The sequence below is a fragment of the Hemibagrus wyckioides genome, linkage group LG06 (genome assembly GCF_019097595.1).
Source record: "Hemibagrus wyckioides isolate EC202008001 linkage group LG06, SWU_Hwy_1.0, whole genome shotgun sequence".
In the NCBI taxonomy this organism is placed as follows: Eukaryota; Metazoa; Chordata; class Actinopteri; order Siluriformes; family Bagridae; genus Hemibagrus; species Hemibagrus wyckioides.
Window position 1 is genome coordinate 14,607,872 of NC_080715.1, and position 15,362 is coordinate 14,623,233.

Below are 15,362 nucleotides of genomic sequence, written 5' to 3' on the forward strand. Positions count from 1 at the left end.
GTTGATGTTGCTTACAGAATATAACTTAATATATTAATTATAAATATATATTTGCATGTATCAGAACAAAATAAAAATTAAAAAACATCAAAATGAAACATCAAAAAAAGTTTTTCTTTTATTTATTTCCAGTCACACATTTTATTTTGACCTTCTTGACTATTTTTTTCCTTTTTTTGTAATGTTGTTGCTCTGTATTCTCCTTCTGTTTTTCTCATTCCTTCTAAAACAAATGGCTTTGGGTCAGAGTTTCCTTCTTCAGTTTTACTCGTGTTAGTCTGTCTTTCACTTTGTCAGTGACAGTTTGTTTATTAAAGCAGTGAGATGGGGGAAATAATGGGATTTAAATAAATAAAGGCATTTTGCTTTAGTGGTTCTACCCTGTGACACTTGGTGAAAAAGAAACAGATAATTGGGCATAGCTTTTATTCACAGAAGCAGAGCTTGTATGTGCACATAAAATATTTATTTGTTATTCAGATCATTGTTGCCCTTTAAGAGTTACTTCCCCTTTAAGAACCAGGCAGCGGTAAAAAGCTTGTTTAGAGTGTGGCCTACTTGACGGGCCCTTTAAGGGTCCACATGGAATTAGATTAATTTAAAAGAGAAAGAGAGAATGAGAAAAAAAATGAGCGCTCATAAGGAGTTCAGCATCATTCCCAAGGTTTATGAGGGCTGACGCCTCCTTTGTGCTCATTATCAGCAGAAAACCTTTGGGAGTAATGTTGACTTTACACTGTCCAAAATAGCAGCTCCAGAAGAGAGTGACGCTTCTTGGCTTTGTGTTCACCTGCACCTCTCGGCCCTCGAGAATCAGAGGAGAGGCTGCAGGTGTGAGCTCAATCTGGATTACGGCTCACGTTTTAAATTTGTCTCGAGAAACGGATGGGCCAAGGAACCTGAGCACTTGTTTGGGCGATTAGCTGTGAATTGCTCTATCTATCCCTTTCATCCCTTTTTTATCCTTTTAGCACTTTTGGCCCACAGAAATATTTCCCCTTTATTCCACACTTTTCCAATATTTCATCCGCAGCATATTTTTAATGTTCCCAAAAGCCTTTTACCTCTTTGTTTCCATTATTCATCCCAAAAGTTCTGTATCTCTGAGGCCGAGGGGTTGCAAAATAATTTTGTGTCCAATGAAATTTATGTGGAGCTAAGTCAGCGCTTTGTGTAGGAGTGTGCTTGTTGGTCTGTATGGTAAGCCTGTGTGTGTGTGTGTGCTGTCATACTGTCACTAAGTCCTAATGCCTCTCCAGAGGGATACCTGGAGAAGCAGCGTACCCAAGCAGACTGCCTTTAGCGGGGCACGACGCTGACATCGGCTTCCCGCTGAGACTAGAGGTGTCACTGCATGTATGTAAACCAGTGACAGATGAGTGCAGAAAACACACACTGCTGAGGGAAACTCTGCTTCTCATCTGCCTTCACTTACAACCAGAGCACTGACAGAGCGAGACAAAACAGTGAAGGACTGGGATTTTCAAACACACACACACACACAAAGCTTCCAGAGTGGCTCTGGTTAAAAGATATTTAGGACCAGTTCTTGCAGTGGAAACCCACCTGTACTTAGAAGCAGTGATTGAGGAATTCAAAACAGTAAAGAACCGTACAGCGAGAGATACACAAACTCACACACACACAAACAAACACACCCCTACACAAACACACACACACACGCATTCATGGTGCCAAGCTTGCAGAATGGCTCTGGTTAAAAGATATTAAGGGTCCAGTATTTGCAGTGAAAGTCCACCTGTACTTAGAAGCAGTGATTGAGGAATTTAAAACAGCAAAGAGCCATACGGCGAGACATACACACACATACACACACACACAACACATTTACATGATACACACAACCAGTAGCTTGCAGCGTGGCCCCGATTAAAAGCCAGTTGTGACTAAATTCTTGCTCACCGGCGTGCAGATTTAGTCTGAGCTCTCTCGTGAGAAAAGGGCCCGGGCGGTAATTGCAAACGAATGAGGATTTGCCGAGTTGGAGCCTCGGGCAGTGTTCCGGGTCAAAGGTCATCGAGGGTCAGTGTTACACTCACGGCAGCCTCACTTCAACCCTCTTTCTCTAGAAATAGAAGCTGCTAAGTCATACCGCTGCCAGCAGCGTGGAATACAACCTTCTCACTGCCCCCAGGCTGTGTGTTTACACGTGTGTGTGTGTGTATATGTGTATGTCTGTGTGTGGCCAGTCAGAATCCTATAAGGAGCAACTTCTGATGCTCAGAGTAGATTCTTTAACGCAGACGTTCTGTCAGCTTTAATGAGATGCAGCAATACTGCTACTGACTACTGACCTGCAGTTTTTGTTGTTTTTTTTTTGTTTGTTTTTTCCAAAAGAAAATATGTGTTTAAAGTCGGCATCCACACACCGATGCAGTGCCGAGATAAACACTCAGTGGTTTCTGCATGTTGTTTCTGAAGCGTTTTGGCTCTTTAACGTTAAACATCGCTGTCTGAGGCTCGACAAAAACAGCTTGAGAACAGAGCTGCTCATTGTCTGTATGAAAGAAAGGTAACATTATGAACACTGTTCAAGGACAACAGAGACCTCCATTAACACAGATTAGAGACAAGCATAATGGCTAAAGCATTTGAGAAATCCTGCAAACAAAAGAGCACATCACAGATCCACAAATCACTTGTCCTACCAGTCTAGTCTTTTTTTTTTTTTTTTTAGTTCTTGATTAGTAATATATTTTGCTTCTAGTCGTTCACCATTTTGACAAATTGTTTAATATTGCTTTTGCAGATTGCCCCCCTGCATGGAGGTAAAGTTTACTGTATTTTTCAGAGCGACTCTAAAGCTCGTGTGAAATGAGCTCATGCGTCTCTGCTGGCCTTAGGCCGTCTTCACCTTTCTATTCGATTTCTGCAGTGAAAAATCGTATTTATATAAGGAGAACCTATACGTAAAAAAGGGGCTTTATTTGTATCTACTTTTCCATTTTCCAAATCATTAATGTGTACTTGTGTTTAAGTAAATCCATGAGTCATCTGCAGGAGTGAGTGTTTTTGTTTTGTTTGTGTTTTTTTTTTTCCACCCATGCTCTAATGGGTTATTTTTAGTGGCTCGCAGTGTAAGAAACCCGATTCTCATTTGAGCAGCGAATGACCCTGGGCTCTGTATATTGATGAGTGGGATTTGTTCCTTAATAGAATTGTATCTAATTAATTAGCTTTTAATTGGGAAGAATACAGAACATGCAAATACACACTCGCACTCACATTCACTCGTTACTTAACTACATAAATAATTGTACATTCATTTTCTCTTAATAGAAGGTGGCCGTTCTTGAAGGCCTTTTCAGGTTTATTTGAGCTGCTGAGCTTTGTGTGTGTGTGTGTGTACTCACTGTTCCACACAAACTCATTATGCTCAGTGGACCAGCAGAATGCCAGCGAACAGGAAGTTAAAACCTGTTCAATAACAACATTTTTTTAAACATTTCATTACATTGTTTAATGACAAACTTTGACTATCTTAGTGTAAATAAATGACTCTGATCACCGGAATATTTAGACAGCAGATGGAGGTTAGGCTAATGTGTGTTCTTTATGGGATAGGCATTAAATTGCATGTCGACTGCTGTGTGCATACTGAGAGGAGGTGAAGGTGAAGGACCTGTTGTATTCCTTCATTTAGTTTAGTTTTCCTTTCTTTTTCTTCGCCTAATCATGACAAATTGACATTGTCCTTTTTTTTTTCTCTCTTTTCCACACATTTCAGCATCGCACTTTCTCCTGTCCTTTCTCAGCTCTTTGCAACCCATACCCCAAGCCCCCAGACCGCCCTACCCCCTCCACCTCGCCCCCCTTCCTGCCTCTAGCTGTCCTTCAGGCCTCACTCCAGCTAACGCTTTCAATTTACTGCCATTAAGACAGCCAGTGAGCCGCCTTACTTCTCCCGTAAACCAGCTTTGCTTTCATCACGCGCTCTGTCCTGGGAAAGACTGTCCGGACACGGAGCCGAGCGAATTCATTTGCGATCTGTTGCAGCAAGGAAAACTGTGCATGATCAGAGTAGTGTGCAAAATGTCAATTCAATATTCATCCACTTAGAAGTGCAGTGGTGCTGTCAGCAAGCGTTTTTTGTGTGTGTGTGTGTGTGTGTGTGTGTGTGGCGGTATTCGCGTAGCCATGAATGGGCACTGACGCTGCCTTTATGGCTCTTAAATAGAGCTGAAAGTGGTGTGCAATGAACGCTATTAATATTTATTAACACTCTGGACCACGAGGTTAAAAGCAGCAGTTTTGTTTGGCTGTATGATTTATTGTGCTGTTGATGGACTACACAGCTGTGATGTTGAAGGTTAGACTCACTGCCGTACCCATCACAGAGATTCATATGTCCATGACCTTATGGAAACATCCCAGTCATTTTCGCATGGGAGAATTCACATTATTTACACATTAGTGCATAGACTTCAATGTGATTCGTTTTATCACACGTATGCTGTAAATCCTATATTCTTACACTCTATTCTTGTAACAAGAAGGGAAATATGTGTATGCATGTGCATCATCTATGTGTGTGTGTGTGTGTGTGTGTGTGTGTTCGTTGGTTGCTGGTGCTTTTGCTCAGCTGAGCATCACACCTGCATTAGCTCTGAATTATACCTTTTTCCCTCTCTTCAAATCGATACAGCGACGACAGACGAACACTGGCTGCGAGGGGTCACTCTTAGAGAGAGAAAAAGAGAGAGTGTGAGTGAGAGAGATGGATCAGCGTGTGCCAGAGACCTGTCGTTCTCACAGGGAGAGAGAGAGAGAGAGAGAGAGAGACAGATGAGTACTTGTGCCCAGAGACCTGTGGCTCTACATCTCCAGAACACACTGATCCGGAGGAAACCCGAGGCGAGACAGAGACAGGAGAAGGTTTTAGGTTTTGCATAAGATATAAAATCAGACCAGTTTAGACGCCAGGATTGAGCTCACATGACAGTTGAGATTAGGGAGGCCAATAATGCCATGTTCGATATACTGCAGTAAGCTTATTCTGACAATAAGCATACATGATTTCTTAAATATGAACAGCAGTAGTTTGAAAACAACCAACCAGGAAAATAATAGTGCTGCTTAAAAAAATGGTACTTTGAGATGATTTTATTAAGATTTAAAATGAAAAACTATTTTTAAAAAATCAGTACAAACATTTTAATTAGAATCTAATCAGCCACTGCCAGTTAGAGTTGGTAATTACTTTATAATCCTGATGATACCTGCAATAAAAGTGTATTGTGCCATAATTTATCACTATATTCATATTATATCATTATTTTGATCAGCCCTAGTGCTTGAGGACAATACAGTATAGTGTTTATGAATGAACATCGTGATCCTGGACTCACCATACTGATACTGCACAAGCCTATAATTTCTGTATGTGAGCTGTACCATGCCTACATGATAGATGCAAATTTCCAAACTGTTTATTTTGCTCTCAGGTCAGTTTAATTAAAGCCTTCTTGAGATACTACTATTACTCTGGCTGAGATCCAACCAGAGTAATAGAAGTAGTAATAATAATAATAATAATAATAATAATAATAGAACATTTCATAAATAATTAAACAGACAATTAAAAAGACAATAAGAATCAATTAGGGGATAATAGGAGCAGTAGCAGCAATAATAATAAATTAAAATATTTAAAAAATGATAAAAACAAATACAAGAGTAAGTGAAAACAAAAGAACAACAAAGATTTTGTAAATGAAAACAGAAGGAATATAAAAAATAGGAATAATAGGAATAAATACAAGTATAAGTAAAAAAAAAAGAAGAAGAAGTAATATAAAATAGAGTTAGTGAAAGGAGAGCAAACTAAAAGTAGAATAAAAATACATGTTTTAAAAGTAAAAAAAAAAGGCTAAAGTAAAATATCAGAATGTATAGAAATTAGTGTGTGTAAAAGACAACCAAGAACAGTAAATAACAGAGAAAAAATAAAATTAGAAAGTAAATAAAAGAATTTGTAAAAAACAAAACAAAAATCAGAACAGTAAAATCAAAAAATGATATAAAATGGAGCTTTTATTTACACAGATAAAGTCATTAAAACCTATAAATTATACGAAAATGGAATTTGGAAAAGGGATCAAAACCAGAAAAACAAATTAAAACATCAAAAATGTCTTCTGCTGCATTTAAAATGATATCTGGTCCAGTGCAGCAGTCCATATTGTCTGTTTGTTTGTTGATAAAAGTGTGTACTTATTAAGCGGAGTAGCTGTAGGCCTGCTGGATGATCCTGGTGATGATAAAGCACTCAGTAGGTTTTACAGGGTGCTGAAACACACTTCACTGCCTCCTGTGTGCTGTATAAAGCTCAGATCTGTATTCTGTGATGTGTGCGGCGTGATCCTCTATTTGAGCCATGCTAGACTGTGCCAGTGGGCGAGCCAATTTCCCATAACACCCCCCTCCGCTCAGGAAAGTTCCCCGTGCAGCAGGGCCACCTCACTCCAGTAACTTTGGCGCAGTACAGTCCAGAGATTTCTATTTCATATTGACCAGAGATTGCTTCAGTTTCCTCATTCCACCTTTTGAGCGGCCCGTGTTCTGAGCCTGACCTTCTCCTGCCACCGCAGTCAATAGTGACCGCCGAGCACCATGGGCTCCAGACGGAGCAATGCTATTTACAGCTGACGACCACATTGTCTTTCGCTTTTGTCTACTGCTCTTAACGCTTAATCGTTCAAACAGAAGCATTATCGGGATTCTTAATTGGAGTTTATTTGTACAGAACTGGAAGAACGAGATCCAGAGCGCTCACTGACATGTTTAGCTTTTCCTTATTTCTTTAATTCTTTGTTTTCTTACATTCAGCCAGGCTTTATCTCCTGACTTGATCTCATGAACACAAAGGCAGCAGCAGACACCCCAGTCACATGTTCTGTTTGTTAATCCACTGCATGTAGCCCTGCATGTTAATGGTAAGGAAACAGGGTGTCATTTTGATATACGATCAGTGGCAGTAATTACATTCTGCAGTTATGTACCTTTTCCTGAAAAAAAAAAAAAAAAAAAAAGCTTTCCCAGGCAGGGAGTTTCAAGAGCTTTGTTCATATATGTGCCAATTTTCTACTATCAACGCCTACCAGTATAGAGTGAAGAGCTTGAGTAGAATCTCGATGTGTGCTACACTGAACATCCTCTTAGATATAAGCCTACTTTTATAATGTAAAATATGTAAATGACCCATTTTATTTGCATATATTGATCTCCCCGTAGTGTCATTTCTCCCACAGCTTTAGTGAAGTGAAACTTATTTGACTAGAAGTTGGCTAACTCATAAATAGACATGTCTTTAAGTTGTGAAGTAGATGGACGAATTTGGTTCCCAGAGGCAGATTGAGCCTCGCTCTGCACTACAAAGGATTTTCAATCAGGAGAGACGTAAAAATCAATATGGAGTACCATGGGGCCAAGGGCCTCCCTTAAGGAAAATGTGTGCCTGAAGTTACTAAGGCTAATAAAATCTGCTTAAGAAAGGCACAAATGTAGCACAAAATCTAGATGTTGAGCAAAGTTTTATTTGTGTTCTGTATGTATTATTTTGTAATGGTTTTATACTGGGAATGGAATGGGGGATTCAGCCACATCATGCACTATATATATATATCCAAACTGAACTGCTGGTCTTACTGCTCTCTCTCTCTCTCTCTCTCTCTCTCTCTCTCTCTCTCTTTTTCTCTCTCTCGATCAGTGACCAGCAGAAGAGCAATGTAAGCAGTGGTTTTAGAGCTTGGCTGTACCAATGAGGCTGTTTAAATTTCGCTCAGATATCCAGTACCCACAGAGCTCTACATTTTTCATAAGCCACAGGACTGGTCAGTTACCACATCTTTCATTTTTTATTAGTCTATACAAACAACAATAATAATATAGTAATCACTTATATAAAAGGCGCCAGGCTGAATATTGCTACTTTAATTACCATGCAGGTTTTTGTTGTATTGTGGTTTCCAGCCCATATGTTTGAAATGAAACTGGGAAATGGCAGCTAGACTATGCTGCAGAATGCAACTATAATATAACTGTTGTAACATCTGTATTGCTGAACCGTGTAGAAATATGTGTGGTGGAAAATAATGCATGCGGTCAGGAATTTTTTATGATAATTGGTGTAGCTAGCAAATTATTAATCTTCATGACTGGTGCTTTTTTTTCAGGGTATCTTTAGGTCTAATTATTGTAATCCAGTCTCTATGTGTGGCTTATATATATAAATATAAATATAAATCTGGTTTCTGTCACATTTTCCTCTGTCACATCTGGCTTATTCATTAGGGATTTAAATCTACATCTGGATTTCTGTAATGCTGCTTTCTGATATTTCTATTATTGAATGCATTATACACATAACCTGGGATTTAATGTTCTCTTTTAGATCTGTTCTTGTGCTATCTGTGTTTCTATATTATCAACTGAAAGTTCTGGTGATCATAGTTAGGAGACTGCAGTGGGTCACATGCTTGTAGCATCTGCTATGGTGCATTATAGCTGCATAGTCTATTTTAGGTAAAACCTTTAAGTGCAGCTTTTGTAATGTTTATTTAAGTAGCAAGCGTTGCAAGGATCAGGGCAGCTGTGCTCTTACTTTACCTGTACTATACCCTCCCCATCCCCATCCCCATCCCCATCCCACCCTGCACCTCCAGGTTAATTCTGATCTGAGGGTTCCTCTCAGCTAAATATAGTCTCCCGTTTTAATTCTCCTTTAGTGTCAGTGAGAAGGATAGGAGACAAAGTGAAAATGTAAATGATTGTTTAGCAGTATGGGAGAGAAGAAGGTGACAGGGCTTTTCACTTGCTGAGTGTGTTTTTGTGCTTGATGAACAGTAAGCAGCAGAGAGCACAATCTAGCAAAGCACTCCAGTGACTCTGACTGCAAAATGCACAGGCTGCTAAGTAGCCAGAGTGTAAGAATTCATTAACCACACACCATATTTTTATCTGTGACATATCTAATTTTTCAAGAGGTGCCTTTTCTCACAGTTGGTCAGAGCTAAATGTTTGACTTGTGTTCAAGTGCACCTTTCATCTAATCAGAAATAGCTCAGCTGCAACCACCCATGTAGAGTGGCAGCTTTGCATTTTATTCTTCTGTAAACAGAAATTTGCACAAACAGCACAGTGGCGCTTGAATGGTTTTATTAATTACATCAACAACATGTTAACAGGAATCGGATTATCCCATGCAGAGTTTATTTTTCCACTTCACAATCACTTTTGTTGTGGTGTGTGTAATGGAGGGTGAGTGTGAAGTAATCACAGGCCTGAATCGGACCACTGAACGAGGTAATGTGCTCATTTGCAATAGACCAGGTCTATTGGTTTGTAATTTAAATGACTGCCTGCTGTCTTTGTATTTGCTGAGAAGAACAGACACACATACCCATCTATGTATATGCATGTGCTTGTATCAAATTTTGTGCGCCTGATATTCTGATGGACAGGATCATATGCTAAAACTGATAAATGTAAATTCTTACCTCTTTTACACCAATCCTTATCCCCTGGGCCATGCCCTGTTTTGGGTCTTGAGCCAAAAGGTAATATTGATTCTCCAGAGCAGACTAGGTGGGTGGTTCTTTAAAGATAATTTGTTTGTGGTGATTCTATGGCTTCAGAGGAATAGTTTGTTTCTCTAGAGCAAGCAGGTTGGTTGGTTGTCACAAGCCACAAGGCAGAGGTGTGCACTGGACCTGGAATCCTTCGGGAACCAAGAACAGCATTTCTCTTTCTCTATACAGGCAAGAGTGGGTGGTCAGATATGAAGTTTGCATGAAAAAGGCCAAACTCATTAAGTAGTGAGCTTATTGGATGTGGTGCGGTGCTCACCTGGCATTGTGTGATATGGTCACTGGATTCATTCATTTATTCATCTTCAGGAGCTAGTTTTTACAGGTTAATTGTAATTTACATTATTTGTGGAAATATAACCAAATACGTTTGTTAGAAAGTATCACTGGCAAGTACAACAGAAAATATAACTGCTGAAGCAGGTGGGGTTGCTCAAGGCTTCTTTGGAAATTGGTGGGATTCATCAGAATTACTTCAGAAGTGAATGGATGAAAAGAAAAACAGTCCCATTTACACCTTTACCAGAAGGTCAGGGTTGTTGGCTAGAGCCAGCACTTAAGGGTATGTGAAGCCAGAAACCTAGGGTTCTTGAGCTCATGAGCCAGGGTGGTTTTCTAGAGATAGAGTGGGGAGTTTGCCAAGTTTGGGTGGTTTCCAGAGCCAACTAAGGTTTGGGTGTTTCTCCAGAGTTCAATTTTCAGGTTGGTTCCAGAGAGTCACTCTGGTTTTAAAGAGCCAGAAGGTTGAAGTAGCATCTTGTGTGGGTTTCCACAGCCAACTGGCTTGGGTGGCTTTCTGAAGTTCACTGATCAGGATGGTTTTGTGGAGCCAGAGAATCTGGGTAGTTCCTCTGGAGCTAGCAGGCTGGTTTCATTCTTTAGCTTCATCCCTTGGTGGATTATTGCTTTGGGACAGAGCCTTTTGGGGCCAAAATAGAGTTTGGTCAACGATGCTTCATGCAGAAAGGTCACAGGTCTTGGGCTCCACTCTTCTGAAGTGTGTAAGTGATCTCTAGAGGCATTATGAGTGCACAAGAGAGAGATGAGGATTGTGTGAGGGGCAGAGAAATATAGAGAGAGAGTAACATCCGCATACCCATACAGTGATAGCTAAGCAGTTAATGTTCCCCAACCCTAGACCTAAACCTTAGCTAAACCCTGACCCTAGCTCAACCATAGCCCCAATGCTACCGTAACACTAGAGCTGAAGGTTTTGAGAGTTGATCTCAGGACCGCCAACAAGTAAATGCTGGGATCTTGAGCAAGATCCACGTCTGATCATCTGAATGTGTGGGCTGTAACTCCTTCATAACCCGCCTTGGATAAAAATCTACAAAATGCAGAAACGTAAATATGTCCCGACACCTACACTTTCAGTTCAGTGTCGGCTCATCCCTTTCAACCATCAATCTTACTTTAAGAGGATTCAATTCAGAAGCACCTGTTCTCTTAGTGACAGATAAATGTCTAATGTGGCATTAGATTTTTTTTAGATTGTGACATTTCCTAGCTGAAATTCTTTACACACACTGACGTAGACTTGTCCACACTGGTTCATTCTTATTAATAAAAAGTCTCATCACAATGCTTTATGTTTGTTTGTGAGAAAGACAGAATAATTTCTCTCTAATCCCTCTGTAGTAGTAAAGCAGGCCTTTCCAGTGATTGTGGATGTGCTTAGCTTGCTTTAGAGCTCTCCACTGGCTCGCCAGTCTTTTGGCCTCTGGTGTCATGCCTTAATGAGCATCATTTGGACAGAACAATGGCGCTGCACATATGCCCGAGACCCCGTGAATTATTGCTTTGCATAAGAAAATGCCAAATGTGAAACACTTGTCTCTTTCGCCTGTCGAGTGTTAGGCAGACAGAACGCCATCATGGGCTATTAGGCAGTGCAGGCAGCACTGTCAACACCAGCGCCTCATCCGCTCTGAAATCATCTATGATTATGTGGAAAGGTTGGAACGTTTAAATTTGCATTTGAATGATGACATGCAAGTACATTAACAATGCTATGATGAATTTAGTGTGATGTGTGTTATTATATCTGTTTGCTAAAAACCAGGCTGTGGATTTTTTTTACAGAAATGTTGTGGTGTTTTATAGGAGGATGGGGACTAGCTTGTCTTTATGGCTTCAGATGTGACTAGTCCCCACCCAGTGCACTTTACAGCACCGGTTCTCAAAGAAGGGTGTTGGTAAAGCATAGCCAGAGGGTCTGTTTTTTTTTGTTGTTTTTTTTTTTCCGGGGGTTTTTTAACAGCCAAAAGGACAACCCAGCATTATCATAGCTAAGTAATTTCTTATTAGCAATATAGTTCTCAGCCTATTTGACTGGTCACTTGAATATAATAGTTTTAACCCAAACCTCAAAAACAAGCAAGCCTATAAATAATATCACCTTGGATCTAACATGTTTTGTCAGAGAAAAGTTCAGAATTAAAATGCATGCCATTTATAATGGCTCCAATTAAGAGTCAAAAAACTAAAATTGCACACATTTAAATAATGAGCCTAATATTTGAGCGGTTGGATTATGTTTATAAACTAAATCTGTACTGAGGGGCTCTGTGAATTAATTTGACAGTTAAAAGGGTCCCTGGCTCCAAAAAAGTTTGAGATCCCGTGTTCTAGAGGACAGAAAAATATTCATATTTTATTTTTATTTACAGCAAACGTGAAGTGTGCCAGGCTTGGCACCATCCTATGCACATCACAGGGTTGTTGAATTTGTAGGAAATGTGTGAACTACTATGATCATATCTGCTGAAAAGTTGTGATTTTGGATATTTAAAGCTTGTTCACAATTATTTTTTTATTACACTTAAGAGGTGTTTCGAAATATTTTGAGGACAGGCATCAAAGTTCAAAATTTTAGATTTCTTAGTTTAGACTAGAGAATTATGCAGAAATGTGTATATTTGCCATATCAGTCTGGCAAAAGTGTATTCTGGTGCTCTAGATTTATCTATTTAACAATGATAATATTTAGTTAGAATAGTTTTTTTGTGAGGTTTTGGCAGTACTGTATCCGCATGTGGTCATGCCAGTATAGCTTCGGGAATTCTATCTGTAGATATGCTTCTCATCAGTTAGACAAATGTTTCCATTGACCTGCAAAATGTATCAGTGGAAACATGATTTGATTTAAACGCACAGCACTAATACAGACACAAATCCAAAATAAATTACACAGTACAACAACAATAAACTTTGCAGTTATGAGAACCTGATTTACATCGATCTTGCTCTAGAGCATGTGTTCCATAATAAAAAATAAAAAAAAAAGCCAGGTGCCTATTATATATGTACATGTTTATTTTTGTGTGCATGCATAGTAGAGGGGATGTATCATAGCTGGATTCAATTGAGTGTAAACATTTAAATCTGGCTCAGAAAAGGCTGCAGAGGCCCTCGTGACACCTCGAGATACATTATTCAACACATTGACTGCAGGGAGAGTTTGAGTCCCAGCCAGCTCACTTTCATATGCACCAGCGGAACACAAGCTGCCTGCTCTGATCTGCCGGAAAACTCGAGCCAGCGCTGGACGCTCGCTAGCCAAAACGAGTTCAGCTTCATGCAAGTCTTACCAATAGATCACTTTCACACTCTCGCGCCACTCACGGACAGGAAAGCTCGCAAGTGTGTATTCGCCAACAGCGAGGCCTTAACACGGCATCTCGAAGATTCAGCCGAGTGTTATATTACTGTTGCTTTTCAAGAACAACATCTATTGCTATTTTGTGCCTTTAGACCTCTCAGAACTGCTGTACGTATTTTGAAATTTGGTAACGATGTTGGAAGACCTAAATCAATAACTATATGTGGTTTACATTTTATTCATTTAGGTCACTGCGTTAGTAAACATCTACGCTGTGTGAAGGTGTTTTGTTTTAACTATATATACTTGTATGCTAGATTTGCATCTAAAATAACAGATTTTTGAAACTTTTTGTTTTGTTGATCGATGTAAGGTTTAGTGTCCGTTATGTCTGTGTATAGCAGTCAATAGATCAAATTATTTCATATTTGGGGAAAGGTATTGAGGCTTAGCTCAAAATAAGCTACTGAACAGCTACTGAAACTCAAATAGTTTTATTAATTTTTTTTCTTGTTAATTGCAGGAAGATTAAGAAATGATTACACAGGTCTGATGCAGAAATTAAAGGTGAAGTCTTTGGTGGTGCCTACACATTTTCTTTACTTTAATTTGTGTAATAATGCACACATTTGCACTGTTTATTTAATTTAATTTTTAATTTAATTTAAAAATTTTAGATTGCCATATTAAGTGAAGCTCAGTAGATTAAAAAAATATATTGTTGATATTCAAGGTTTCACTAATGGTATTGGAAAAGAAAGTGGTATTGTGGCACGACTATTTCTTTGTCACAGTAATGTATTAAAGTAAGTCAGTTTAGCCAAAGCGATTTTTTCTTTCTTTCTATATGACTAGAGAAGTCGTGCACAAAGAACATCTTGTTAAACATTTTAATTGGTTATTATCATTCTTTATCAGGAAGACCTTTATTTCTAGTTCTTTGCCATTTAAATGTTTTAGCAGGAGCCGATCAACATGGAAAAGGTGTAGATTTGCCTTTGTCTGCCTCCTCTGCCTCCTTCCCTTTTACAGAAGACCAAATAAAGATATTCTTCATTCACAGTGCCTCTGACCATTCTCTGTCCTTGGAAGAGACTCTTCACTTCAGCATATCTGATTCCTCTATTGAAATTAAATTACCAAGGCTTGGACATTTAGGTTTTTTTTTTTTGTTGTTTTTTTTTTAAACATTGAATTTGTTCACTAAATTCAAAGCATTGACAAAGGTTGAAAGGAACTTTGTGTCCATATTCAATAGGTAATTTTTCTGTAGTTTTCAGTAGACTTTGTTATGAACAAGGTCAAGTGCTCCTCACAGCACAGTTCCTCCCACAGTACCTTGGTTATCTACAAAAGAAACATTTTCATGAGTGTGTTTGTAGTGCTAATGTTCTGACTTGTTGATCCAAGATCCGTCCCTATACCACTATATTTGCCGTGAAGCAGCCTCATGCATTATTACTTTATTCATTTATTCAATCACTTTATTTTCCATGAAAGTGAATATGAATTTGAGAACCATTCTCTCTCTCTCTCTCTCTCTCTCTCTCTCTCTGTATAACATCAATAAAAACATTTTTTATCTTCGAGGTAAAAATGACAGACCGATAAGTGCTTACAGGCATCTACTCTTTCACTTTGGAAGACTTGGGCCTGCTTAGAAATTACACACATGCTGTATTTGATAGGCCACTTGACCGTCTGCAATTTATCTAAGCTGAGGCTCATATTTTGACAGCTGTGTTAGTGGCTTTTTAACCAAAGTAAAGGATTCTGTATTTTTACCAAACATTCACCTGTGCTTTAGGCAGGTTTGAGTGATTTGTGCTTTACACATAGAATGACAATTAGTAGTATTAGAACACAAACATTATGAGGTGTTAGAAATTCTTGTTATCTGTTCATAGTGGCCATGTTTTAATAATGAGTGATCTGAACTGCATGCATACATTTTCAGTTTATTTATATAGACATTGTTGCAGAAATCTACAGAAAATCTGGATTTGGTTCTGGATCAGGAAGAAAGGAAACAGCATGCTTAATTTTAACTCTGTTTTGGATATATTTTGAAACTATTCATTAATTATTAGATTTTCAATTTCCCAGCAAATACATATGCTCTCTGTATTTATTGTATTTGTACAACTTGA

General features: G+C 38.9%; 1 protein-coding gene across 4 annotated transcripts in view; it reads left to right on the forward strand.

Annotated features, from left to right (window-relative positions):
- fign (fidgetin) overlaps nt 1-15,362 on the forward strand; it is a 44,940-nt gene that overhangs the window by 10,639 nt on the left and 18,939 nt on the right. For 2 of the 4 annotated variants that reach the window (XM_058393379.1, XM_058393378.1), the window contains exon 2: nt 7,730-7,853. The exons of the other annotated variants lie outside the window; for them this stretch is intronic. In XM_058393379.1, coding sequence (XP_058249362.1) covers nt 7,781-7,853 — 73 coding nt within the window. In that variant the 5' untranslated portion in view covers nt 7,730-7,780. The remainder of the gene's footprint in view (nt 1-7,729; nt 7,854-15,362) is intronic. 4 annotated transcript variants of the gene reach the window in all.